General features: G+C 41.1%; 1 protein-coding gene across 2 annotated transcripts in view; it reads left to right on the top strand.

The window, feature by feature from the left end:
* The window catches only part of GLI3 (GLI family zinc finger 3), a 268,725-nt gene that overhangs the window by 167,140 nt on the left and 73,923 nt on the right, over window positions 1–27,662 (top strand). For both annotated transcript variants that reach the window (XM_012740961.3, XM_012740966.2), the window contains exons 5-7: window positions 14,984–15,189; window positions 17,863–18,009; window positions 22,955–23,156. In XM_012740961.3, coding sequence (XP_012596415.2) covers window positions 14,984–15,189; window positions 17,863–18,009; window positions 22,955–23,156 — 555 coding nt within the window. The remainder of the gene's footprint in view (window positions 1–14,983; window positions 15,190–17,862; window positions 18,010–22,954; window positions 23,157–27,662) is intronic.

Genomic DNA, 27,662 nt, shown 5'->3' on the forward strand with positions numbered 1-27,662 from the left:
AAAATGCACAAACCTGGATGGGAGAAATGTTGTTAATATAAAAACATCTAATAGCTATGAACTCACTGGTAAAAGCTCCTTTTTAGTGTTTAAGCTTGTGGCTCAGTACTGAAGCTTTTGCATGGCTACGTGGTTGCACTCTCCTCTAATCAATCACCATCCAAATCCAATTAGCATAAAGCAGACCCTAGTGCTTCTCCTGGGAGTAATATCAGAGCTGAAGACCGGAGTGGCCCAGAGAGGACACCAATTGCTGTAGTGATGGTGATGCTATTCTAGAGAAAGGGAGAGAGGAAAAACAAGATCTCATTTGTAGGATACCCCAGTCACATGTCACTCAATTTTAAACAAAGTTTATTCAAGCAGCAGATTTTATAGCATTAATTGTCAAAGCTAATCAGTGGCAGACAGGGACAAATGGTTTGAGTCATAGAAATCGTTAGATTTTAGGACCAAAATGGGACTTTTAAACCTGGTGGGTAGAACAGAGATTGTCTACTCTGAAGCTTTTCATTTTATAGATGAAAAGAATAAAAGCCCCCAAAGCCATTTAGAGTAAGATTGTGGTCCTGCACACAAGTTTTCCAAGGGTAGTATGAACAAGTAATTCCTGCACATCATTTAGATGTCTCTAGTCAGATGAATCTCTCCTGTCTGTGGGATCAGACTTGCTTTCATTCTGAAGAGGGGAGTGCAGGAGGAGACTTTGTGGCCCCTTATCAAGTAGCCAGAATTATTTTTAGTCTTCCATGACGCTTTTCTTTATGTCTTGGGCAAACTTCTCTGAAGCCATGATAACAAGACCCCTAAGAAAATCATTAGGATCTGTTTTTATATATGTTACTGCTTCTTTTCTATTGAATAATACAGACAAATTGTTCCCCAGTACAGTATATATACTCCTTTTCCATACTTAATTGATTTTTTAAAGAAGTTAACACCCTCAAAAGGGATAAAATTCTGGAATATTAGGAAGAGTGTCTAGGATGTGTATATAGTCCTACTCACATAGAACAGTCCTGCAAGCTCTACCTCCAGTTAAATCAAAGAGCCTACCACTTAAAAAGGACCCACTTTTTCCACCTCTGTTGGACCCAAGGCCTTAGTAAACCTTGAGGATTTGATTCTGGAAAGAAGAGTTACTGAGATTATTAATAATAGTTCCTTGTTGGACATCCCCATTATAACTTAATATAAGCATGATATAAAGAATGTGGGAAAATGGGAGTCAGATGTATCAAGGTTTGTAAGGAACAACCCAGAAAATAGTCTAGTTAGTGGTTTAGTAGCAATAATAATAATAATTATGAGGATTATGATGATGATAGTAATATAGAAAAAGTCTATCTCCTATCTGCTAGAAGACAAGCCTAAGCTTACTGTGCCAGACTGCTGTTGGTAAAGGATTTATTCTGTCTGATTCTTACCGCCTTACCTTCTTGACTCAGAATTCCAGATGCATCCTGTCTTCGGTATAAATATCCTCCATAACACCTGCGAGTAGTTGCAACATGAAGCAAGGATTAAATAGTTGGAGCCCAACTTCCTGTTTCCAGTTAATTATTTGCACCCATTATCTGAAGCCTCCTGCTGGGAAAGTTCTCACTTAAATGACAGATCCTGGCTGGGTGCACCGGAGATTTTAAAAGTATCTGTTTACCTTAAATTGTTGAAATTTCTAGGTAAATGATACAAGTTGGCTGATTTGTTTTTAAATAAACAATTCTAATTGAATCTCTTGTATGCACATTAGGGTCATTTTTCCTTACACTTGGGGTATATTATGGCCCAAACTCAAAAGTTTCTACAAAAGGAAGTCATGATGGATAAGGTTCTACATTGTTAGAAAATGTTAACAGAGTGACAAACAAATGTCACATTTCTCAGGAGTTCTCTAGGTACAGTTAGTTCATCTTAGATAGGACTTAGTTTGAAGAGCCACCCCTTCCACACTATTGTGTTTCCATATCTTTCTTCCTGTGTATTTTTTTTTTTTTGGAAAGGACATGATTTTGCCTATCTGAGTGTGTGTTTGAGATGGAATTGGTAACTCATCAAATTTCAAAAAAAATAAGAGGCATAAAATGGATGGAAAATGAGCAGGCAAGTCACAGTAATGGAACATTTTGAAATTTTTGTTTTCTCTGTCTCTAAAGAAAAAAAAGTTTTCTTTTTTCAGTAAAGTTGCTAAACTAAAACTACAGAAGAACTATGCCTTTGAATTTACTTTGGGGAAAGAATTTCCATCAATCTAAGGTAAAATCAAATCACTTAGTCTATTTGTTTTGTCAGAAGAAGAGATGAGATGGAGTACTCTGGATAATGGCAAGGGTGTCACGATAGCTGAACTCACCCTGGCCCCAAACAGCTCACTCCCTATGATGTCCAGAGGGGAATCAACAGCCAAGGAGGCAACAAAGGCCAGGTGACTTTGGTCTTAACCAGGCCAAAGCTCTAGTAGTAACAGCAGCGGCACAAATGTGTCAGTGGTGGGGGCCAACATTTACTGGGAACTTACCATGTGACAGGCACCTGGCTAAGTGCTTTCTATATATTTTCCTGTTAAAAATAGGGCAGTGCTGCTTTATCCATCTGGGCTTAAATAGCTATAAAGCAAAGCAGACTTTTAAAGATCTAGTTCACCCAACACACTCAAATCTAAGTCCAAGATCTTGCAACTGACGTATAGAACAGCCAATTGAACTTGTGCGTCCAGCTACAGGGAGAAGTGGAGCGAGAGAGAGAGAGAGACAGAAGGAGAGGAGCAAGTGAGAGAGAGAGACAGAAGTGGAGCAAGAGAGAGAGAGACAGAAGGAGAGGAGCAAGTGAGAGAGAGAGACAGAAGTGGAGCAAGAGAGAGAGAGAGACAGAAGGAGAGGCCCTGTTGGTACTCTAGGTCCGGTTGGATTGGCCTCTGCTGTGGCCTGTCCCACTGGAGGAGGAGAGAGCATCCAAAGGAAAAACCTAACTACTCAAAGCTACTTGTTATCTCAGGGAAGTAAGAAGGAAAAGGACAGTGTCTGTGTGCTTTGTTACTGCAAGCTTGTGAAGAAGCTGTCTGGAAAACAGCGTTCCATCAACTGTCCCAGATTCAACCAGTGAGAGCAGCTCTCTAGCCCTTATTCTTCATGGCATAGAGGGTAGGACAAGAATCACAGCTGGACACCAGAACTCCTCTCTTAGACACCTGACAGCTGTTTTCTCATCAAGATGGTATTTTTGCAGATTTTGTAAAGATGGATGTAACATATTAGTTCTTTTAAGAGTGAGTTCTCATATTTATTTAATTACATCATATTAGGGCCAGGTGCAGTGGCTCACCTGTAATTTCAGCACTTTCGGAGGCCAAGGAGGGAGGGATTGCTTGAGCCCAGGAGTTTGAAATCAGCCTGGGCAACATAGCAAGACCCCATCTGTACAAAAAAATTTATATTAGCCAGGTGTGGTGGCACACACCTGTAATCCCAGCTACTTGGGAGGCTGAGGTGGGAAGATTGCTTGAGCTCAGGAGTAGTTTGAGGTTATAGTGAACTATGATCGGGCCACTGCACTCCCGTATGGGTGATGGGGTGAGAACCTATCTTAAAGAAAATTATATTAATTAAATAATCATAATATCTAATAATTTATAATTGATAATTTATAATTATATTAAAATATATTTGTTAATATATAAGATATAAATTATATATGTATTAACAATTCTAAACATTATGTGACATTAAGTGTTTTACTAGCTTTGTCTTACAAACTATAGTAATTGGGAGAAGAGGAAAAAGAAGAAAATTTCCCTTTCATTTAGTAGACATTGCAGAAAGAGGGATATTTTGTGGAATATCTGCACTCTATTTGAATGACAAAAAGTTCTGCTAAAATAATAATTTTAAATGTAATCTGCATGTATGGAACTAAAATGTTTAAAAGTGATGTTATTTAAAAACAGGGTTGTCCTCAGGCGTCTGGATCAGGTACAGTCTCTTCCCCACTCATTTTCCCTCGTATGTCCTTGTTTCTAAAGTGTGAGACACATGAACTCACTTTAGTCAAGGGTTAATTGGGGCAGAAAGAAGACTCACACTATGAGATGCGGTCATTTAGCTCCCAAGTACTTATTTGAACTGATAATATTATGTTCATTAAGAACTCTTTTTAATAACAGTGCAGTTGCACGTTATAGTTGGTTGAATGGACTTTTAGAAACATTCTTTGACCTTGGAATCTTAATATAGTTACATTCACAGTATAGAATAGAGGCAAATTTTGGCACATTGTCCTTTGTAGTCTTCTCCGAAAGGAATAAAATCAATTTTAACTATAAACATGTGCATCGTTCTTGTACAGTAATATATAATATTTCAGTTTTCGGGAGGACATGACTAACACGTATTGTGAATATATGCTCGGCCTCTGCCATCAGCGGCAGCTCCCCTGCCCCAAGTTAGTAGACAGACGCCTGCCTTCCATTGTTTGCTTTGAATTTAGACTAACATGCCAACTAGACTGTCTTTGTTTAATAGCAGTAAATATCATGTTGTTATAATGGTACTTTTAAAGCATCAATATTTTATAAATTTTGAAAAATACAAGTGTATGTCTGTTTGATTTTCTGAACTTAATATAAATGGTCGAAACTACTGTGGGAAATTTCAATATATTTGGCATGTATAAAATGTGTGTTTCCCTTTAAAAATTTGTGCTGAATAATAGACATACAGAAAAGTACACAAAATATATACATGTACCTCAATGAATTATATGAATTGTCACAGAGTGAAAACTTCTAACTACTAAACAAGTCTAGAAAAAGAACATTGCTATACTCCAGAAGCCCTCCTTGTACTCGCCCTACCCATTGGAAGATAGATATTATCCTGACTATCCTAATATGGAAGTGGACTTTTGTTAGTTATTGAACTTTATATAAATGAGATCATACAATATATTCTTTTGTGCTGGGCTTCTTCTATCCAACATTATATTTGTGAGATTTTCCATGTTATAGTTTGTTCATTTTCATAGCTGTTTAGCGTTTCTTTGTATCAATTATTTGTTCTATTGACATATGTTTGATTTTTTCCAATTTTTAAGTGTATGAATAATGCTGCTATGAATCTTCTGGTACATATAGCACATGTGCACACATTATTGTTGCTTACATACCAAGGAAAGGAATTGCTGGGTTCTAGAGTATGAATCTATACAAGTAGCTAATGCCCAGTTGTGTTCTTTAGCTAGAGATTGTGCTAGCTCGTACTAACATTGTTTGAGAGTTCCTATTGGTTTGAATCTTTGTCAACATTTGTCACTGTCAGTTTTTTTTTTAATTTTAGGCACTCTAGTGGATGTTTAATGATGACTTATTATGGTTTTAAAGTACCCTGCACTATAAATGATGTTTATGGACAGTTTGTTAAAAGGTATTAGAAAAATCTCACCATATTAAGGGAGAAAGTATAATTCAAAATATATTATTTTTATTTTGAATATGTGAGAAGTACTTAATGCCTGAAAAAATGGTAGAAATAATTATATTTAAATGTTGACATTGGTTAGATCTGGATAGCTTTGATATAGTGAGTAGTTATTCTTTTTTTAAATCATCTTCTAACTTCTCCATTCATGGATATGAACTCCTTTTATACTTGGACATGAGTAGAAAATAAAAATAAAGAGAGTCATTAACAAAACTCTCTTGAAATGATGTTTCACTATTAAAACAAATTTCTCTCTCTCTCTCTCTCTCTCTCTCTCTCTCTCTCTCTCTCTCTCTCTCTCTCTCTCTCTCTCTCTCTCTCTCTTAAAAGATCAGCCCTAGCCTTTGAATTCTCCTTATAAGAAAATATTCAGCTCCTTAGCATCAGTGTGTATATGAAGCAATATTCTAACCTTCACCTTTAGTGGCCACTTCTATTCAAATCATGTCTACCTTTTGTACTGGTTCGTGATCCGTATTTTTTCATGACCAACATGCACCTGGAAGTCTCTTGTTAGTGCTTTTGGGCTGTACCTGCTCATTAGATCACATTCACTCATAAATGTTGCTTAGGTGTGTAGCCTTTCAACTCACTTGACTATAAACTCTTTGAGAGAAGGGGCTGTGTAACCATAAATTATGACTCTTGAAATCTCTCTAAGTGCTGAAATCAGTGGATTCTTAGGAAATGGATTTTCTTTCTTTCTTTCAGACAAGAGTCTCACTCTGTCACCCCAGCTAGAGTGCAGTGGTGTCATCATAGCTCACTACAATCTCAAACTCCTGGGCTCTCAAGTGATCCTCCTGCCTCAGCCTCCCTAGTAGCTGGGATGACAGGCATGCACCATGATGCCTGGCTAATTTTTCTGTTTTTTTGTAGAGATGGATTCTCACTCCTGCTCAGGCTGGTCTCGAACTCCTGACTTCAAGCAATTCTCCTGCGTCAGCCTCCCAGAGTGTTAGGATTACATGCAAGAGCTGCCACGCCTGGCCTGAAATAGATTTTCAATAAAATGTATATCTGGTGAGGATATCGAAGTGTTCATCTTGTAGTTTATACCTATTGTTTTTAAAAATTAAAATCTGGGCCGGGCGCAGTGGCTCATGCCTGTAATCCTAGCACTCTGGGAGGCTGAGGTGGGCGGATCCCTCAAGGTCAGGAGTTTGAAACCAGGCTGAGCAAGAGCGAGACCCCGTCTCTACTAAAAATAGAAAGAGATCAATTGGCTAACTAATACATATATAGAAAAAATGAGCTGGGCATGGTGGTGCATGCCTGTAGTCCCAGCTACTCGGGAGGCTGAGGTAGGAGGATTGCTTGAGCCCAGGAGTTTGAGGTTGCTGTGAGCTAGGCTGACGCCATGGCACTCACTCTAGCCTGGGCAACAAAGCAAGACTCAGTCTCAAAAAAAAAAATCTGGCTGGGCATAATGGCTCACTTTAGGAGGTCAAGGTCGGAGGATTGCTTGAGGCCAGGAGCCCAAGGCCGGCGTGAACAACACAGTGAGACAAAAAAATGTTTTAAAAGATTAGCCAGGTATGTTGGTATGCATCTGTAGTCCCAGCTATTTAGGAGGCTGCGGCAGGAGGATCACTTAAGCCCAAGAGTTCAAGGCTGCAGTGAGCTATGATGTAAGGCCAGTTTGCACTTAAGCATGGCGGACAGAGCAAGGGCCTGTCTCAAACATAAATAAATATTAAAATCCAAAATGGTAAATAGGTAAAAGGCATAAGTCAATTAGAAATTTGTGGAAGGTGTTCTTCAGCTGCAAAGATGGTGAAAATGGCATTTGATATGGAACCATTTTTATCAATTAGGGGCTTGGCGGTTAAATGGAGGAGATATTTACAGAAGTATGGGTAAGGTTAAAGTGGTGAAGAAGGAATACTAAAGCCCCCAGAACTACCAGATAATGGAAGGGAAAAGTGATTCAGGGAGGGCTGGAGCAGCAGGAGAGGAGTTGCCCCTCAGGAGCAGTTGGGGGCGGGGGTGGGGGGGTGGGGGAGGGGACAGTGCCATGCTGTGAAACCAAGGAGCACGGGGACATATTTACCCTGACTTGTCCCCCCCCCCCCCCCCCCCCCCCCCCCCCCCCCCCCCGCCAACAACTCCCGCCACACAACCCGAGGGAAAGCAAGCCAGCAAATCGGACCTTAAAGACCAGCCTCCCTGGCTTTGGGGGGACGGAGGGGCAGATTCAAGGTCAAGGTCACTGACAAGTACATGTCAAGGTCATATGGTATTTCTAGGGCAGAGGTTATTTGGAAGCTTACCTTGAATAGAGGAAACAAACGAAGTGTAGAATTGTGCAAGTTTTCGACAGTGTATGAGTCACGGACATTTTTGTTGTTTGTTTTCTTTGCTGTAGGGAAAGCAAATTTTTTTTATTATAAATTTTGGTTTATTAAAACTGTGCTTATTGAATAATTAATTAATTGGTTAAAAATTCATTATAAGGGATAACTACCCTTTGTTCTCTGTTGGGCCACTGCTTGGAATTGAAGAAGGGTATCTACCCTGTTATGTAAAGAACAGAATTAAACGAAAAAACTTGTTCTGTAAAAAACCAACACATTCCAGTCTTCAGTAATTGGAGCACTCACGCAGTGGGATACATGAGGTGTGTATGCAAAGAGATGTGTGCGTATTTCTAGCATCCCAAGCAAGGGAAAGCGAATTGTAATAATCCGGCATATAAGCCTTGTTTTATGCTCTCATAATGGGTAATGCAAGTGATTAAATACTGTGATTTTAATCTTGGCATTTTAGTAACCCAATAAGATAGATGAAAAGGCAGTAATGAATTAGATTATATAATGATATTTCATTCTAACTAAGAAGTCTAGTTATTCTCTGCAATAATGTGTTTTTTGGTTTTTAAGTTTATCATGGTATACTGTTAAAAATGCTCTAATGAGAATCCTCTGCTCTTTTCATTGTAATCTATTTTCATGACCTTATAAAAAAAATTAATGTGAAATCAACTTATCTCCACAAACAAACAAACAAACACAAACAACTGTGTATTGTTTTACTGTCCTTTGGGAGAATGTGAAAATAACCCGTGTCATCTTTCTTGTCTGAAATTGTGCTTCATGTACAATTGCCCAACTTCTCTTGGGCAATATGGAAATAAAATGGTAGTGACTTATTAGGTCTTCATGGCCTTGGAAAGACAAATGGGTAGAAACAAGAGGAGACATTATCCCTACATTGGTTATATCTGGAGGGAGCGCCGGGGCCTTGTACACTAGCCCAGACGCAGAGATGATGGAGCAGTGGCTCATCTTCTCAGCCATTCCGTAGTTTGGGAACCTCTGGTTTCCAGACAGCAGTTTGTGTGATTTACTTTGGGGGTCACAGGCAGTTTTCTATACCCTTTTGCTAGAACATAAATAGCATGGGATGTCTTGGACCAGTTCTAAGTTTCAGTTTGTTTTGGTTCTTCTCTGTATGGCTGGTGCCCACCTTCAATGACTGGGCCACATACAGTCCCAGAACAGAGAGAGGGTGGAGAGCCACAGAGACAGAGAAGGTGATGGGAAGCCAGGAGTCCTCATCCCTGTGTGTATCACCAGAAATATAACTCCAGAGACACCGATGACTGTTTCCTGGTGCAACTTATAATCCTTAAATGAAGATTTTTAACAAGCTTGACAGATATTTACCAGGTCAAGTATATGATAAGTTTGTAAAATAACATATGTCACTTTTGTGGGAAGTTTTGTGGCTGTCTTCTCCACGTCTCCCCTCTGCTTGTCCTTCAGTAGAATTCACCTCTGCTGTCCTCACAGTCCTGAATGGTTGCCCCACATAGCTGGGAGCACACATCTGCCTGTTAAATTTAAGGAGCTTACCCTCTCTCTCAGATTTGCTTTGCAGTTAAAAATATAATAACTGACAGATGATCTAGCTGCCAAGAATGTGGAAGTGGCTCTGTTAGGTAATGTTAAAAGCAGCTTTATTTAAAGACTATAATTTGTATGTATTTACATACATGTCAGGTGGCTGCTTGAGCCATTGTAATTCAAGGTTGGATGTTCGATGTTGTTGGCTTAGGAACTCCTTTTTTGTCAGGCTTTAGCACTAGAGAAACGTCATGCTAACTCAACTCACAAAAGCCTGATGTAGAAACAGAATTAATAAGTTACCGACCTTCACTGAGAAACTGAAAGCAAGGAAAGTGGAACAGCAGCCTCTGCTCTGCAAGGAAGCCACATCACCATTTGGACTTCTTTCTTTTTCTTTTTCTTTCTTTTCCTTTCTTTCCTTTCCTTCCTTTCCTTTCCTTCCTTCTTTCCTTTTCTTCCTTCCTTCCTTCCTTCCTTTCTTTCCTTCCCTCCTTTCTTTCCTTCCCTTCCTTCCCTTCCCCTTCCTTCCTTCCTTCCTTCCTTCCTTCCTTCCTTCCTTCCTTCCTTCCTTCCTTCCTTCCTTCCTTCCTTCCTTCCTTCCTTCCTTCCTTCCTTCCCTCCCTCCCTCCCTCCCTCCCTCCCTCCCTCCCTCCCTCCCTCCCTCCCTCCCTCTGTTCCTTTCCTTCCTTCCTTCCCTTCCTTCCTTCCTTTCCTTTCTTTCTTAGTTTAGAATCAAAAGAAACGTTTTGTTTTCTGGTTCTGCAAGAACATCAACAACCACAACTGTTTGCTGAGTGCCCAGCACTGTAGGTACCATGTTCCCACCTTCACTCACACGAGTTCCAGCCCTCAAAGCAGCCTGGGGAGAGAGCTGCTATTATAGTTTTAGTGTAAGGAAACTGATGCTTGCATGGCAGAGTAAGGGATGGAGCCTGGATTCAAATCCAGTTCCTACAGAGCCCTTGCATTTAATTACTGAGTTCATGTTCTTAACCACCTCATGTGCCTTTGTGATTTTACTAGGAGGGGTCCCAGAAAATCCAGGGAGGTGCTTCAGTGGTGCTGTCAGGGAGGGGAGCAGAGCAGACTAGTGTGTGCAGATTTGCTCTGGAAAGGGGATTCCTCCACACTAAAACCTGCACATGGACGTTTATTCACCATTGCCAAGACTTGGAAACAACCAAGTTTTCTTTCAGCAGGTAGATGGATGAGGAAACTGTGGCTCATCCAGACAGTGGAATAGTACTTAGGGCTATATATAAAGAAATGAGCTTTAAAAAGACATGGAGGAAACTTAAATGCATGTTATTAAGTGAAAGAAGCCAATCTGAAAAGTCTACATACTGTATTATTCCAACCATATGACATTCTGGAAAAGGCAAACTATGGAGACAATAAAGAGATCAGTGGTTTCCATGGGCTTAGGGTGAAAGAAGGAGGGAAGAACTGGTGAAGCACAGAGGATTGTCAGGGCAGTGAGACTGTTTTGTGCCATACTGTAATGCTGAGTACATTAGTGCAAACCCATAGAATGCGTAACACCAAGCCCTGATGTAAACCGTGGACTCTGGATGATGATGATGTATCAGTGCAGGTTCATCAGTTGGAACAATTCTGGTGGGGAATGTTGATAATAGCAGGAAGCTGTATGTGTGTAGGGACAGGGGGTATATGGGAAATCTCTGTCCTGTAGCTCAATTTTGCTGTGAATCTAAAATTGCTCTTTAAAAAAGTCTATTTTTAAAATTCCAGTATTTCCATATTTGAAATCACATAGTATGCTCTATTTGTCAGCCTTAATATGCACATATATGAGGGCTGTCCAGAAAGTACCCAGCCATTTGTTAATATACTAAGATGCAGTTACATGGCTGGGTACTTTCTGGACAGCCCTTGTGTATGTTTATGTGTGTGTGTGTGTATATATATGCACATATATGTAAATGTTTGTGTATATGTGTATTGGGGTGGAATATATTAGCATAGTAGGCCATATATTTATCACATGTGATTTTACATATATTGATGTATATATGTATGTGGGGTACACATATGTACGTGTGTTTATGGAGCATTCATTATATACTAGGTGCAGTACGTGAGGCTTATATTGACTTCCCAAGACTACTACAAGGTCAATACCTTCCCGTTGGACTGTTAGGAACAAGGAGAAGGGTGGGTATGGCCGCTGAGGTCACATAGTTGCCAAAAGCAGAGTCGGGCTCCTGCCCCTGTTGGGTCAAAGGGTCTGACTCACCTTTATCCAGAATTCCTGATGGCCGCTCACTGAGTAACTTTTATTAAACACTTCCCTATGCATTTCCTGGGAGTGGGTGGCCTTTGGTTTCTAGATGGCTTGTTTCTTTAGGTCAGTTAACTAACTTGTAACTTTCTTATTTGCATTCTGGTCTGAAGGCCTGTGCAGCCACTCTGTTTGGAAATAGGTGATACCATCCCCCCGCCACCCCCCACCCCCCCCCCAAGGGACACATTTGAATGCGATGTTCACAGTACCCGGGTGAAGTTCCCCAACTGTACCTTGGAATCCTGGAGGAAGCCTCCTTTCTGATGTTGCTTGTTACCCATGTGTAAAGGGACCGTAGAGCCCAGTGCTCCTGGCAGGGCAGGTGTGACTGGTTTCAGTCATGGGAAGCTCCTTTAAGTAGTTACCGTTAGTGTTTTGGCAGGAAAGGGACAAATCGAAATGGAGCTGTGACCTGGACAGTCAGACTTTTGCCGACTTCTGTGAAGACAGAAGAGCCTCCCTGGCTTGCTCTTCGGGATTGATGACCACCCAAGCCCGCCGACTCCTGTAATTTTATGTTTCTCCAGATGCTGATTGATTTTCCTGTGTATGGCTGTCCCAAACAGAATCTGGACCTTTGGGAATACAATTACTACCCTTCTCACTTCTGGAATTTTAGCAAAATAATAGGTGTCAATCTTTATCTAAATTTTTTTAAAAGACAGTAAATGTCATTGCCTTCACTGATTTTTAGGTCATATTGCTCAGACCAAGTTTTCATGGATTACAAAAGCTTGTCCAGGAGGTGTCATCTCATGGGTTTCTTGAAATACCAACTGTTCTCCATTTCTGTGCGACAGTCTCTCAGCATAAATCTATAAATAAGTTTGTGTTTTGTAAGAACCATTTTGAATTGGATCAGAAGGATTGTCCTTTCTGGTAGAAAATAAATTAGGGAATTGGAGGCTCCCCCATATCCTCTAAGATAGCAAACACGTGTTAATGGAGTCTAGGATTTAATCAAGGACAAACACGTTTTAGTGGAGCTTAGGGGATGATTTAACCAATAAAACATTCTTAACTTGTTTTGTTGTAAAGAGTTAAAATAGGATAGACCTGTAAGTTATGTTGATTTCTGTTTAAACCCATAAGTAATTTTACTCATTTCTGAGCGGTATGAAATCCTTAAGTTCTTTTGAAAGGAAATAGCTCTTTTCTGGTGATAACTTCTTACTCCTCCCACATATAAATGTAGAGAACTCCAGATTTTTATTTTACTTCACCAGAAGTAATATTGGAGTGACAAATTAAAAACTTCATTTTTTTTTTTTTTTTTAGTTCAAAACGAAAAAAGAGTAAGAAGGAGAAAAGGAGAAAATCCTTCCCCACCACCATATTACAACCTCTTTTATTTTCTACTGAGAGAAAAATTCATTATCTGATCTTTGGTTTCATTTATTTCAGTGCCTGTGCTTTGCAGTTAATGGAGCTGGTTTCCACCAAGATTGTGTTCTGACAGGGTGACGGGGGCCAGGCCGGGGCGGGGGCCTTCGCTTTACCAGGAGGAAATGTGTTCTTCCTTCCATTTCCCTGCTAAGGCCAGCAGCGCAAGAGGGATTCGCCGCCCTCAGTTGATCTGTCTCTATCAGGGCCTCTGCTTTTTATGGCTGTCCCTCCGTGAGTGAGGAAAGAGAGAGTGGGGTGTTTCACCTGTCACGGCCAGCTCACTGGGTTGCCCACACCCACCGACTTCTACCAGAGGAGGAGCAGGGTGGCCCTGGAGGTGCCCCAGACTGGCTGTTCTAGACGTGGCTGTCCCCCGGACTTCAGTGGGGCTGTGGCAGGGGCAGGGCAGACGGATCAGGATGTGGTGGCAGCAAGGTGCATTTTGGAATTATTTTCATTGGCCCGAAGCTTACATTCTACCGTAACTCATTATAAGCAAGGCAGGAGCTTGATCAAAAACCCCATTCTTTCCCAACTTTCTTACCCCTGGAGTACTTAGTTACTGACTGCTCCCTCAACGTGGCTAACCCGGATGCCTGCCACGTGAAAAAGGACTTAAGCAGAAAGTTGATGCTAAGTGCTGCCTCAGTTGCCTTGAAAACAGTGAAACCCAGATCTGTAAAACTGGGTTTACTCACCATTGTGAGACCTCTGGAAGTGAAACATGTACGTGGATATTTAGAGTGACTGATTTCACATTTCTTTTTTAAAAAAATTTTAAAAATTCAAGGTGGCTCACGCCTGTAATCCTAGCACTCTGGGAAGCTGAGGGAGGAGGATTGCTTGACCTCAGGAGTTCAAGGCCAGCCCAAACAAGAGTGAAGACCCCCTCTCTACTAAAAATAGAAAAATTTGCCAGGCATGGTGGCACGAGCCCGTAATCCTAGCTACTCAGGAGGCTGAGGCAGGAGGATTGCTCGAGCCCGGGTGTTTGAGGTTATGGTGAGCTACGATGACACCACTGCATTCTACTTGGGGCGATAGAGCAAGACTCTGTCTCAGAAAAAGGAAAAAAAAAAGAAAAAAAAATTTTTTTAATTAATTTTTTTAGACATAATGTCTCACCAATGTTGCCCAGGTTGGCCTTGAACATCCCTTTCCCCTCCCTTCCTTCTCCCTTTCCCCTCCCTTCCTCCTCCCTTTCCCCTCCCTTCTTCTTCCCTTCTCCCTCCCTTCCCTCTTCCTTTCCCCTCCCTCCTTCTTCCCTTCTCCCTCCTTTCCCCCTTCCTTGCCCCTCCCTCCTTCTTCCCTTCTCCCTCCCTTCCCCCTTCCTTGCCCCTCCCTCCTTCTTCCCTTCTCCCTCCCTTCCCCCTTCCTTTCCCCTCCCTTCTTCTTCCCTTCTCCCTCCCTTCTGCCTTCTGTCTCCCTCCCTTTCCCCCTTCCTTTCCTCCTCCCATCTGTCCCTCCCTTCCTTCCTCCCTCCCCCTCTTGCTTTCCCCCTTGTTTTTCCCCTTCCTTCCCCCCTTCCTTACCTCCTTCCTTCCTTCTTCATGCAGCACCATGATGGAAAGAGGTAAGTTTTAAATGGTGACAATACTGTTGGGGTCAAATGGAAAATACAATCATAGCAACCACTTTAAGCTCAGTTGCCTGTTATTTAGAATTTGAGGGACATTCTAAGTAAACTTTTCATGGAGAAAGCCAAGGCTGACCTTTATTTTCCTGTATTTGGAGTGCTATGCAATTTCTCAAAGGTCAATTTTCTTTGGCCAAATAATTGCATCGTAACATTCTACCTGCATTATATATCCTGATAGTAAGGTAATATACTGGAAATGCATTTGCCTGATATTTTTCCCGAAGACACCTTGGAGTTCACTTAAAATCTTATTTCCTTTCCCAGACACTTGTGCCTGTGGAGATTTGTCTCATGCATACCTCTTGTGTCTGCTTTTCTTTGTACCCAGGTCTTCTGCCTTATCTAGTAGCCCGACATATTCGGACCTGCCCTTCATTAGGATCTCCCCGCACCGGAACCCCGCTGCAGCTTCCGAGTCTCCCTTCAGCCCCCCGAACCCCTACATTAACCCTTACATGGACTATATCCGGTCTCTGCACAGCAGCCCATCCCTGTCCATGATCTCGGCCGCCCGGGGGCTGAGCCCCACAGACGGTAAGACCTAGACAGATTCTGTTTCCAGAGAACAAGCCACCCCCTCCCTGCATCCCTCCTGGGATGTTGTATAAAGTAAATCTAAAGTTTAGTGAATGTTTCCCATGTGCCAGACATGTGCTAAATGCTTTGCATGCATGATTTCATCTCAACAGCACAGCCCCTCTGTGTGGATGATATTATTGTCTCCATTTTCAGGTAAGGATAGCAGTGTGCAGAGGGGTCAAGTGTCTTGCAACCCAGTCATCCACTCATCCTTGTATCATGAGTGGCAGAGGTGGGACTCAAAGCCAGATCTTACTGACTCCCAAATCCTTGCTCTTAACTGCTGTTCTGTGCTGCTTCACGTATGATTAGACTGGCCGATAGCCATTCACACATGTGCCTGAGTAACCTGAGCATTTTACTCACCTTCTGATGAGCTCTGTTCTGTGTGTGTGAGGCACATCCATGCAGACGTATGTGTTAGAGCAGGGCCTTCGCGAACGTTAATGTGCATGCGAATCACCCGGGGGGGGGGGGGCTGATAAAATTCGGTTCTGCATCAGATGGAGCCAAGTGGGCCCTGAGATTCTGTGCTTCTAAAAACCTGCCGGGTGATGTTAGTTCTCTTGGCCCGTGGATTACACCCTGAGTGTGCAAGGTCTTAGAAAACATGATGGCCCAGACCTGTTGCATGTGCTATGCCAAATGAATACTAGAAGAGAGATGTAATGAAAAAAGAAATGAACTCAGACTTTATTTCTGTAATGCTTGATGCTCAGTTTAGACTCTCAAGTATCAAATTCCTGTTGGTTCTCTTAGCCTTCCAATTAACTACTTTTCGCATGACTCTTCTTAATTAGAGCTATGTATTCACCATTCTTTTGATTCAGGAAAAGAATTTTACATCTCATGCACACATATACAAATTCACCTGCCCACATTTGCTGGAATCTGAATTAAGATCCAGAATTGCTTTAGCCTTATTAATTGTAGGTAGAGGGTTGTGAGTTCTTTGCAACAGTCATAAGTCGCCGATGCTTGTTTCAGAAAAAAAGACAAACACCATGCACCTCACTTCATTCGGGAATGCTTGATGTGACTTCTGAGCACAGTCCACATTCTCTATGCAGACTGCTTCCTGAGGCTGGCTGAGCATGGTGGGAAGCTGCACGAAGTTTCTTAGGAAACATCCACTCAGTTGAATATCCAGGCGTAGCTTTCCTCCAGCAATAGCCGCTGGCTCGGGTTTTTTTCTTCTGATCCAGTGCAGTGAATACACTTGTATCTAAGGAATACGTTTTGCTCTTTGGGCAAGATTCACATTTTAAAAATAAAACTGTAAAAATCAAATAAGAGTTAGTTCTACTTTAGATTTGATCTCATAATGGGAAAACTGGAGCGTCTTCTCCTGGGAATGCTTGGGAGTTGGTAGAAATGACTAAGAAGGACAACATAGAAGGAAAGGGAAGCTGGCTTAACAATGGACTTGGTATTTTGCCTGGTTTTTGGAAATCTTTTTGGGCCAGTGGAAAGTGGTCCCTTCAGTTAAGCTATTGAAAAGCATGTTTATCATCTGCTTCCATAGCATTTGATGATGAGTATGAATGAAACATTCTTTTTGATGAGTTGATCTGACTACTTTTCCCTGTTTCTCAAGAATCCAGTTAATATAGGCAAATACAGTAATATCACTGATATTTCTGCCTTGTGGTCTAAAAGGTTTTTTTCCCCCCTTAAACCTCTCTGTTTACCATGTATCATATGTAAGAAGTATATGAACACAAATATAAAACATCCACAGACCTATTGCTAGAGTGCTGGTGTTTCCTAATTGTAAAATTAACTTCTTTTGATCAAATGCCGTGTGCTAAGTGTTTTACCTGCATCATTTCATGTTTTGCTCTCAACAACCTCATGGAGCTGCTGTAAATGCAGATCTCTGTGAATCTGGAGGCCACCCTCAGAACTGCTACGATATCTTCTTGCTGCTTCTGCACATAAATTGGCAGGTGGAAGCTGATTATTATCCTACCCTTAGAAAGCTGACTCTTGCCATTAAATTGCTCCAGATTGATAGGTATATATATTTTTTTGATTTTTGTAATGAAAAAAAGGAAAAGAGAGCTTTTAAATTATGAAATGCAAAATTGCAGCTTATCATTTAGTTGTGTGTGATTAAAGCTGTGCTGCCTTTTTTCCACTTTTTAAACTGTAACTCCTCATGTTAGTGAGAGTTAACTCAGACACTCTTATCAGAAGGCTTAGGAAGGTATTTTAAGTGTGTCTGGAAAGATACCATAGTCGTGCAAGTTGTCTGCTGTTGCAAGAAATGTGAACACAGGATGATTTCATGTAAGAAACTATCTTATTTGGGGAGGTAAACATGGTTAGGTACATATATACATTTTAATCATTCTGAATTCTTGATGATTTATTTAGACCAGTATCCAAAACCGTGTAATATATATTTCACTTTATTTTTTTCCTTCAGTTTTATTTTTAAATAAAAGATGTCTAAAAGACAACGGGTGAAAGCACAATTTCAGTTAAAGGAGCTTTACTCTAATGAGCTGTAAAAGGAATTGCTGACGTAGGATGCATGGGAAGTGGGCTTTGGGATGCCTCCAGGGAAGCTTCTTGTTGACTTCTTCTGACTAGTAACTATGCCATTCTTATCTCCTCTTCTAGCCTCGCACCCTGGGGTCAGCCCAGCGGAATACTATCATCACATGGCTCTGTTAGCCGGCCAGCGCAGCCCCTATGCAGACATCATTCCCTCGGCTGCCACCGCCGGTGCCGGAGCCATCCACATGGAATATCTTCATGCCATGGACAGTAAGTGGCAGGGCTGTTTTCTGGAGTCCTGGGGAGTGGCAACTGCCAGTTTACAAAACGGGAAAATACAAAGATTTAGGCGATTGTTTTAACTTTTCAATCCTGAGGAGGAAGCAGAACCACCACAATTTGGTGCTCTGGTTCCCTTGGTTTTCTAGAAGCATCCACAGATTCGGACATCTTGGGCCTCCTTGTTGCGCTTAAGGATAGCAGTGAACTTGCAAATGTAGGCGACTGTAATCTGACAGCAGTGTATGAATACAGCTGGTCAGAAAGCTGTCTCGTGCTGACTGTCTTGCTAACAAAATTAAGGGAGCAGATTTGATATATGGATGGACTTTGTACACTCACTCCTTGGTTTCATGGAATTTATGCTTTAAAGTTAGTTTTAAAAAACACTTGTTGGTTTTACATTTTTATATTAAATGATTTATTTTGCCCTATATGTTTTCTTTACATTAAAAATCATATTTCACTACAACCTTTTATAGCTGTTGAATATGTGAAGGGATCGGAATAGTTACATCTAGTAAATAAAAACTGTTTCCAAATCAGAAGGGGCTACTTTTAGTAGCTAGCAGTGAGAGAAAATTGGGTCTTTTTTTTTTTTTTGAGACAGAGTCTCACTCAGTTGTTCAGGCTAGAGTGCTGTGGCATTAGCATAGCTCACAGCAACCTCAAACTCCTGGGCTCAAGCAATCCTTCTGCCTCAGCCTCCCGAGTAGCTGAGACTACAGGCATGCGCCACCATGCCTGGCTATTTTTTTCTATATATATTTAGATTGCCAATTAATTTCTTTCTATTTTTAGTAGAGATGGGGTCTTGCTTTTGCTCAGGCTGGTTTTGAACTCCTGACCTTGATCAGTCCACCCACCCGGGCACTCCCAGAGTGCTAGGATTATAGGCGTGAGCCACCGCACCCAGCTGAAAATGGGGTCATTTCATGTATGTTATATTCCTTATTTTGGGATTCTAAGGCGTATGATGATTACTTGGTGTTACTTACTTAGGTGCATAGGCAGACTGTCACTGCCTTAGGCAATGACTGTCACTTATCAGAGCATTCCAGGGCTGTCCTCTCTTCATGGCCTTTCAGTACACATCCCTTTGCGAGATGCCAGGAAGTGAACCTGAAGCGTCATCCAAGTCATACATCAATGAGTGCCACTACCTTTGGATATGACAAAAATATGACTTTGAGTAGGGGATTTGCTTGGAATTTTGTTTTTCCTAGTAGCAGGATTAACTTATGTGTTTCCATTTGTAGTTTGTTAGGCTTCTGTGACAGAGGGTTGCATTTATGTCAACTCCCTAGTAATTCAGTCCTGAGCTTTGGAATAGAGAGAAGGAGATTTGTTCACAGGGGCAAAAATCTGCAGCCTTGGTCTCCTTACCACCAAGAACTAGTTTAGCATATTCCGTAGGAACACATGTTTTCACTGGTTTCCATTGGGGAGCTCATTACCACACAGAAAGTAAAAGAAATTGCATCTTCTTGCAGGGGTTTTGTTGTTTGGCTTTGTAGAGTAGAGAGCTCACATCTCAGATTCATCATGACCACATTTCAATTAGTGATTGTTGAAAAAAAAAAGTTCAGTGTTATTATGCAAATTAGTTATTTAAAATCTGCAAATAAAGAATTGAAATAAGAGAGAATCCTTGGAAGGTCAGCCCACATTACTTTCCCTGTTTGATGAGAATGTGTTTAGTCAGGCAGTGGCGGTTTTTATCTAAATAAAGGATGAAGCTACCTTTTTACTTTGTAAAAACTAATTAAAGGAATTTTAATTTGCCTGAGTATATGGTAAATTGATTGTCATTAAGTAGGAATTTAGATGTCCTATCATTCATCACATAAAAAGAAACCTCCTTTTTCTTTGTCAGAATTTCTTATTAGAATAGAGAAACAAAACAATTAACAGAAAGCCAGATTAGAGATATATGCGTTGGAACAATAAGCAGGCTCTGGCTTCTATTTAAGAAGGAAGTGGTATGATCAGTGAAGAACTGGCTACTTCTCTTTCAGCTGTTTTGACGGTGCTCATTTGTGTTTTAGCAGCTCCCTTCAACGGGGGATCCCAAATCACTGTCCCAAAATGCTGCCGTTCTTTTCTTTTGCTTGGTTATTAGGAAGTTGGGAAGAACATATCGTAGGGTTGGAAAGTTCTTGAAGCACTATATTCTTTTCCTCTAAAGTAACTAAAATAGCATTTAGTTATTTTATTGAGACAGAAGATCAGAAGATGAGCCCCCATCTCCAGTGGGGAAGTGAAACCTTCATTTTAATTCCTACATTGGATACACATCTGCAGTGGCAGATCCAAAACTGGGATCTAGCTGGTCAGTCTGATCATTGTTACAAAAATATTCGGTGTCCTCGGTTAGCAGGAAGCTTTGTGTAAGAGGATTCAGGTAAGCACCTGACTTTTAAATGTTCCAACAGTGGGCCTATCCGAATATCAGCAAGATGTAGGTTAGAGTAATTTTATCTAGCCCATTAGCCCAAACTAGTCTGTTCGTGGCTCTACTTCTACCTCCTGGGATTAGAGTGACCTTAAAAGATACAAGAGCAAGTAACCCCTATAAGGACCATCCTAGAGATGAGGGCCCCTGAGAACCACACTGTTCACATTGGTGGAAACTGACTTAAATAAGGTCCAGTCTTTAAGGAAAAAAACAGAGAGAACTTCCCATCGGGCCATGTGCAACCTGAAGGGTTCTATGGAGGGGAGGAGAGGTACTGCAGGGCCCCTCGCTCTGTCTTTGAATGATGGGAAGGGCATATAAGGCCTCAGGTGTTTGACAGCACCAAATGGCCCCCTTATCTGTGCATCTCTGCTAGTTAGTGATATAAAAAACTAGAGATGTTCCAGGAATTTAAAAAATTAGAGATATACCCGTTCTACTGGTGTGTAGCATGTGCCATCACTTCTAACTCTGCCAGTGATTCCCATGGAGAGAGAGTCCCATGGAGAAGGATTATGTCCAAGGATTATATGGAAGTCGACAATAAATCTGGTTTTGTCTTTGGAATTGTTTGGAAGTGGCATGTGTTTCTTCACTAAAAAACTTCTATGATGAAATTAGCCACCGATAGTGAGTAAATGTGAAACAGTTGTGTTTAGGGCAGATGTCATAATAAAAGTAAGATGCTGCTTTAAACACCTAAAAATAAGTACTTAAGTGGGGTTGCTATTTTGTGTTAAGGTGCCCTACCTAAGTCAGGCTGGTAATGAAACTATTCTAAATGAAGGAACTCATTTTAAATATACCTGAAAGAAAAATTTGAGTAGGTACCACATTCATCACTCAAATTGTTTTTCCAGTTTTATACATGGATGGTACTAACTTATTAAATTCCAGGTTGTGGTTTATTCTTTAAATTATTTCTGTAATATTGGCAATAAAGTCTTTCATATTCATCTATCCCATTTCATTAAATTATCTCAGAGCCTGTTGGATTGTTACCTTGTGTCAAGGTGCATCTCTGTGGAAGAAAATAGTCCCAGTGAATTTTCTGGAGCCTGGACTTTTTCCTATAAAGGCTTACCTATGACTTTGGTTTTCTGGCTACTGCAAAATTGCCATGTCCCTGTAAACTGGTATACCCATGCTATGAAATAGTAGAAACCTTCCCTTTTTACTTAAAATTAATCATGTTTGGTTTGCCTCTTACCTAGCAGGGTTATGTTCTCATTCTTTCATTAAACTTCAGTGTGATGACTCTTTAATGTAAATGTGACCATCGAAAAGACAGAGTGGACCTGTGGGCCACATTTATCTCTCTGCCCTGCAATTCAGATCTCTTAATATCTACCAAATTTGAATGCAAATGGACATTTAATTTTTAACTCTTCAGGTTAAAAACCATTGTATTAAGTTGGCATGCATTTAAGTTTGCATTACTAACCTCTCGATTAGAACTCCCATCAGTGGAATCTTTTTGAAGGCTAAAAATTCTAATAAATGCATTATGTTATTAGTTCTGACTGGAGCAGCAAGGTCCAGAGAAGAATTAAAACGCCCTATAGGCTCATCAGATCTCATTATCATGCTTATAGGTGTTCCCCCCCTCCACCCTACCCCAGAAATATCTGTAAACAAACAACAGCCCAAGGTTTTAAATATTTCTTCAAATTTATGCTCTTCGATTATGGGAAATTTCGGGCAGGGGTCCTCAACCTCAGTGCTCCTGGGGCCAGATAATTCTTTATTGTGGGGGGGAGGAGTTGCCCTGCTCATTGTAGGATGTTCTGCAGCATCCCAGCCCCTACCCCCTGGATTCCAGTAGAGCCCCCTTAGTTGTGACAACCACAGTCTCCAGATGTCGTCAAGTGTCCCCATGGGGAAAAACTGCCCCCAGTTGAGAACTACTGATTTGGGGTAATGTATTTATAAGTTGTTTTAGTAAGGCGTTAAGTATACCACGGAGCAGATCTCCAGAAATCATGGGTAGATGAGGGTATAACTAAGCTGAATTTTTTTTTTTTTATCTTAGGGTATTTTAATTCATTTCTTTCCGTCGGCTCATTGCCTTAAAACGGTTATGTTGGGGTGGGGAGGGTGGTGCGAGGTAACTGTGGGAACCACTGTCTTTGTCGCTTGTGGTGAATTAATGATGGGAATATCTAAGCAGCCGTCAGATTCATAAATCACAAGAAATGAGAAGGATAACACATAAAAGTCTCTCCCTTTTGTTTAGCCATTTATCATTTTGCCTGCACATTAATAAACAGAGCTCCCCCGAGGTAAGCCCCTAGAAGATAAATATTTCTCCCTAATTTCCTCAATTGTAGCTAGTAGATCACAAGGGGAGGAGAGGTGCTTGTCACCACAAGTTGCTGGCTTTTTCTCCTTCCCTTCTTCCACACCAGCAAGTAGCAATAAATAATAGGTAAAGAGTGGAACTGCCGGTGATCAGGCTCTGCTTTGTTTATATCACAGGCACCAGATTCCCCAGCCCCAGGCTGTCAGCCAGGCCGAGCCGAAAACGTACACTGTCCATATCACCGCTGTCGGATCATAGCTTTGACCTTCAGACCATGATAAGGACGTCTCCCAACTCCTTGGTCACGATTCTCAATAATTCCCGTAGCAGCTCTTCAGCAAGTGGCTCCTATGGTCACTTATCTGCAAGTGCAATCAGGTATGTATTTTCCTGAATCCATTATGTGATGTTTTAATAAAATGTCAGCACTTGACTGCACCTATAGTGATGCATTTTCAGGATGTACGGACTGGCTATGAGGAAGACTAAAACAGCGTGATGCGGTGCCTATACCAGGATACAGGTCAAATACCACAACAGTGAATTGCAAAACCAGTGACTGAGCCCAAAATAAATTCTTTTGCAGACGTTAGTCAATAGCCCATGTATAGGACTAGCAGTGATTCAGTTATGAAGAAACCCACTTCTTAGAGACAGTGAGTACGGCAAATCTTTTTTATCTGGCCTCTTCTCTCTGATATTAGTCCTCTAGAGAAAAAGTGACTTCATACCTGGTTATGTGACCACATGTACAGAACAGGAACAGAAATAAAAAGACCAGTCATGACAAAAGTCTCTTCCCACAACTGTTAAGGAAAAAGAGTTCATTGGGAGGAAGAAAGAAACAGCAGGGTTTTTAGGCTAATGGAAAATAAATGAAGATGACATTGGAAGGCATAGTTACCAGAGGAAATCTAGCAAGAGAATATTTCCTTGTTTTTCTATTAAGTAGTTTTGCCTTCATTTGAAAGATCTCCATTTTGACCATCTGTCTTTGCTGTAGACTAGTAGCATTTTGACACTTCTTACATGAAGTGCATCGTGTCTGTACTTTCATGGGAAGGTACAAACACAGACTTTTGTAAACATTAATATGAAATCTTACTGCTAATGATCAAACTTGAACAGATATCAGTAAGTAGGGAATAAAAGTAAGCTGACTTACGAGTTTTAGGTATATTCACACTGCTTTTGTCAGCTAGCCATTTATTATTTGACCTAAGCTAGCTCACAAATGGTTATGATACATAGAATTTGATAGTATTCTAATTAAGCAATCGTGGTTATAAACTTTAGCTCTTATTTCCCCTAAATTTTTGCCAGCAATTTAAGAATTCAGTCACCGGGGCAATTTTTTTGAATTATAGTTTTATAAGCCACAGATAATTCCTTGATTTAAATGTACATACTAATGGCTGCTTCACTATACTATTTTTAATAAGTGAGGTTTACTTGTTTGTTTATGAATGGGCAGTGGCTTAAGTTGTTAAGTGATGGGTCTTCCGTGGTAGCTATATATATTAGGGAAACCTCATCGGTCCAGAAAAAAAACTGTTAGCAGTAGTAACAGACCCACATTTACTAGAAATAATGAATACTGTTGTTTTTCCATAGTGTTCTCCATTATAGTTTTAATTCTTTTCTTGTTCAATTATCAGCAATATTTCTTGGCAGATGAGTTAGTGTTTAAATGTTATAAATCCTTATTTTGATACAATGTCATCTTCTGCTGCTTTTCTTTGTTCTTTTCCTATGGTCCCTAAAGCGTGGGAACGTAGAGAGAGGTTAACTGTGCTCACATGATAGCAGTCAGTACACAGAGAGGGGTCCGGGGTGTTTTCCAGTATAGCCTCTGTCGTCACAAAGGTAGGTTTTGCAGCTGGACATGTCTCTGGTCTGATTCCAGCTTTGCCACCAACCAACTGGGCAAACCTAATTTGCCCTTCAGCTCTCTTAAGTATAGCCTTCGCATTTGTAAGCTACAGATGGGACACCCAGTGTGTAGGGAAAAGGCATGTTTTACTGACGTCGGTGTGGATCTGCAATGGCAGGATGAGATCCTAACCCTGGGCAAAGTCTCAGGAGAACTGACCTGGGATGGTCCATCCAGGAGAGGGGCTGCCACGGGCCTGGCTGTGCTACACTGGCGACCATACCATCCTTGTCTGGCTCTGAGGAAGTACCACCAACCTCAGAACCACTGCCTGGCTGTTCCTACACTCCTGGCAAATATTCTCAGGTCCTTGTGCAATTATTATGTGGCTTAACTAGAAGTCACAGCAGAACCATGGCGCGCGCTAATATTCATGCCAATGACACCCATACAAAATCACTTTGTGAACACTCATTTCTCTTGCTTCTCTTTAATTTTTCTTCCCTCTTGCTCTCTGCCCAGCTTTCTTGACTTTTCACAGCATCTAAATGACATAGATTAGAATAAAGTACTCAAATGGTCATAGCGCTGTCTATATTTATTCTTACCCCAGCATCTTTGCTGACTTCTTGGTCTCCTCACCTTTACCTGGGTAAGCTGGTACTTGAGAGGCTGTCAATATCCTGACTTCAAATAATTGCTGCCCCTTCTTCCCTCCAAAGAGTGACTGCATCCGACCCCTTTATTCTCATCAGAGGTGGAAGAAGAGATTTACTTTAAACACCATCCAGGTCTGAAGAGACCCTGTGGGGTGACCAGGGCCCATCAACGCTCATTTTCTTTCTTGCCTTTGAGCCTTTCCATTGCATCCTCCCTCTACAGTGTGGTCCCTTCCTCTGTTATACACGTCTGCTGAATATCAGGATAATGTGTTGCATCTGACCCACAGAAGGTAATACAGATAACCCAAGATGAAAGCAGCTTGCCAAATAATATGGCAATTATAATCGTGATCATTGACACCACTTGTCATTTCATTAGCTGGAGAAACAGTGGTGCTTTGCTTGCCCATAGGATTTTAAGTTTCATTTTGTGAGATCTAAAAACTGACTTTGGAAATAATCAGTGGTAGGACTGGTGGGTGACAAGGGAAGGAAAGAAGCAAGAAGAAGACAGCTGGAACAGGTAGCTGACTTAAGAGTGAAAGGTAAAGGAGAGAATGTGGATTTCAGGTGCGATTAATCCCTGCTGGGTAGCAGGGCAGGCACGAGGCTCACTCGCTGTTCTCATGTCCCAGCAATTTGGGGAAGCAAGTGGTGGTATTCTTGTTTTATGCATAACCCAGTGGATCTTTGCAAGATGAAGCTGGCAAAGTCCCGTGCCCAGTGGGCATCTGCGCCAGCGTGCCCAACCCTGCTTGTTAATTTACCCCAAACACATTTGACTTTCACGCTTACATGATTTCTTACACCTAACTTGCTGTTAGTATTGGCATTGCATAGGCTAATGATGTCGTTTAAGTTTCTAAAGATGTTATTAAATGTTTAAAGACACTTACCCAGTTTTCTAAGAAATGCCATGGCTGTGTCCTTCACATTCATGCCCTAGTTCCAATGCTGTTCTCAGAGAGGCCTGTAGTAGTGTTTACCAGTATGTGAAATTTCCGTATTTACTTGCTGATTTAGCAGTTGGCTGTTTCCCTCCAGCAGAACACAAGCACCAGGAAGTTAAGGGCTGTGTACATCTTGTCCCCATCCCTACAACACCTGCGTCCTCACATGTTGACAACATTTGGCAAATAGTTCCTCAATGGATAAGTTAAGGAGCTTTTTCATCAGTAATTAGAATGCTAATTACCCCTTTACTAAAGGAAGTTTCTACATGGTAGATGAATAATTCTAGTTTTCTGAAAGTTACAGTCTATATTAATGTTGTATTGCATACCTACAGATTAACAGGTATGTAGAGGTAGAGACAGAGGGATAGATATAAAATAAAGGGTTAAAAATCAAATGTCTAGCTTAGGTTTGTGTATGGTTCTTGTGCTTATATATTTCCTTAATAATTCAGACTGCTAAGAAAACACCATATAAAACAAGTATTGATTCACAGAAGCCCGTTGGAAGAGATGGTGTTTAAAATGACTCTCATCTTCCTATGGTCTTCCAGCAAATGTAAAAAGAATGAAAAAAATGGATAACCCACTCATTTCTAACCCACCAGGTATAACTGTCTCCCTTTTGATTTTAATGGCTAAAATGAAGATAGTTTCATATCCTCAGTAGTGTTAGGTCTGGCATGGCCAGGAAAGATGCCTCAGTGAAAATGACATTTCCATATTCCACATCACCCTCTGAATGGGGTGCATAGATCTCCAGCCTCACAGGTCAGTGCAGGTTTTTATGTTGCCAACAAGATGACCAGAGAGCAAGTTGTGTTTTCGTGCATCATCAGCCCTCTCCTGTCAGCAGGACTCCCGGGGGGAGGATATATCTTGCAGGTCCACCCATGCTGCCTAAGGCAGGGCAGAAACCAGCGCAGCCTCCACGGCTCCTTGGCTCTGTGCTGAGTAAGCACCTTGTTCATGTCATAGAAACATCACAGCAATGAACTGAGAAACATTGAAGAATACATATGCGCCAGATTACCAGTGTCTTTAAAACTCTCTGATTCTGAAAATTATGGGACAAACTTCTCTTCCCTCATTATCAGTGGAAGTAATTCATACTGCCTTAAAAAGAGAGTTCTCATGCACTTCCTGATGTGGTAATTGGTTTTATATGGCATTTCATTTAATCAGTTAGTCATTCCCCAGATATTTAGCTGAGGTTAATTGTGTGCTAGTCACTGTGCTAGGTGTGGGGGCTACCAGAATGACCCTGACCTTCAATACCCACAGAAGAGCAAAGCCTGAAAGCAGATATGAATGAATGAATGAATCAACAAATGAATGAGCGAGCAAAGGAACTTGCAAGGATTCTCGCTGGTGCTATATAGAACATGTCCCAGAT

Source organism: Microcebus murinus, chromosome 9 (genome assembly GCF_040939455.1).
Source record: "Microcebus murinus isolate Inina chromosome 9, M.murinus_Inina_mat1.0, whole genome shotgun sequence".
Taxonomy (NCBI): domain Eukaryota; kingdom Metazoa; phylum Chordata; class Mammalia; order Primates; family Cheirogaleidae; genus Microcebus; species Microcebus murinus.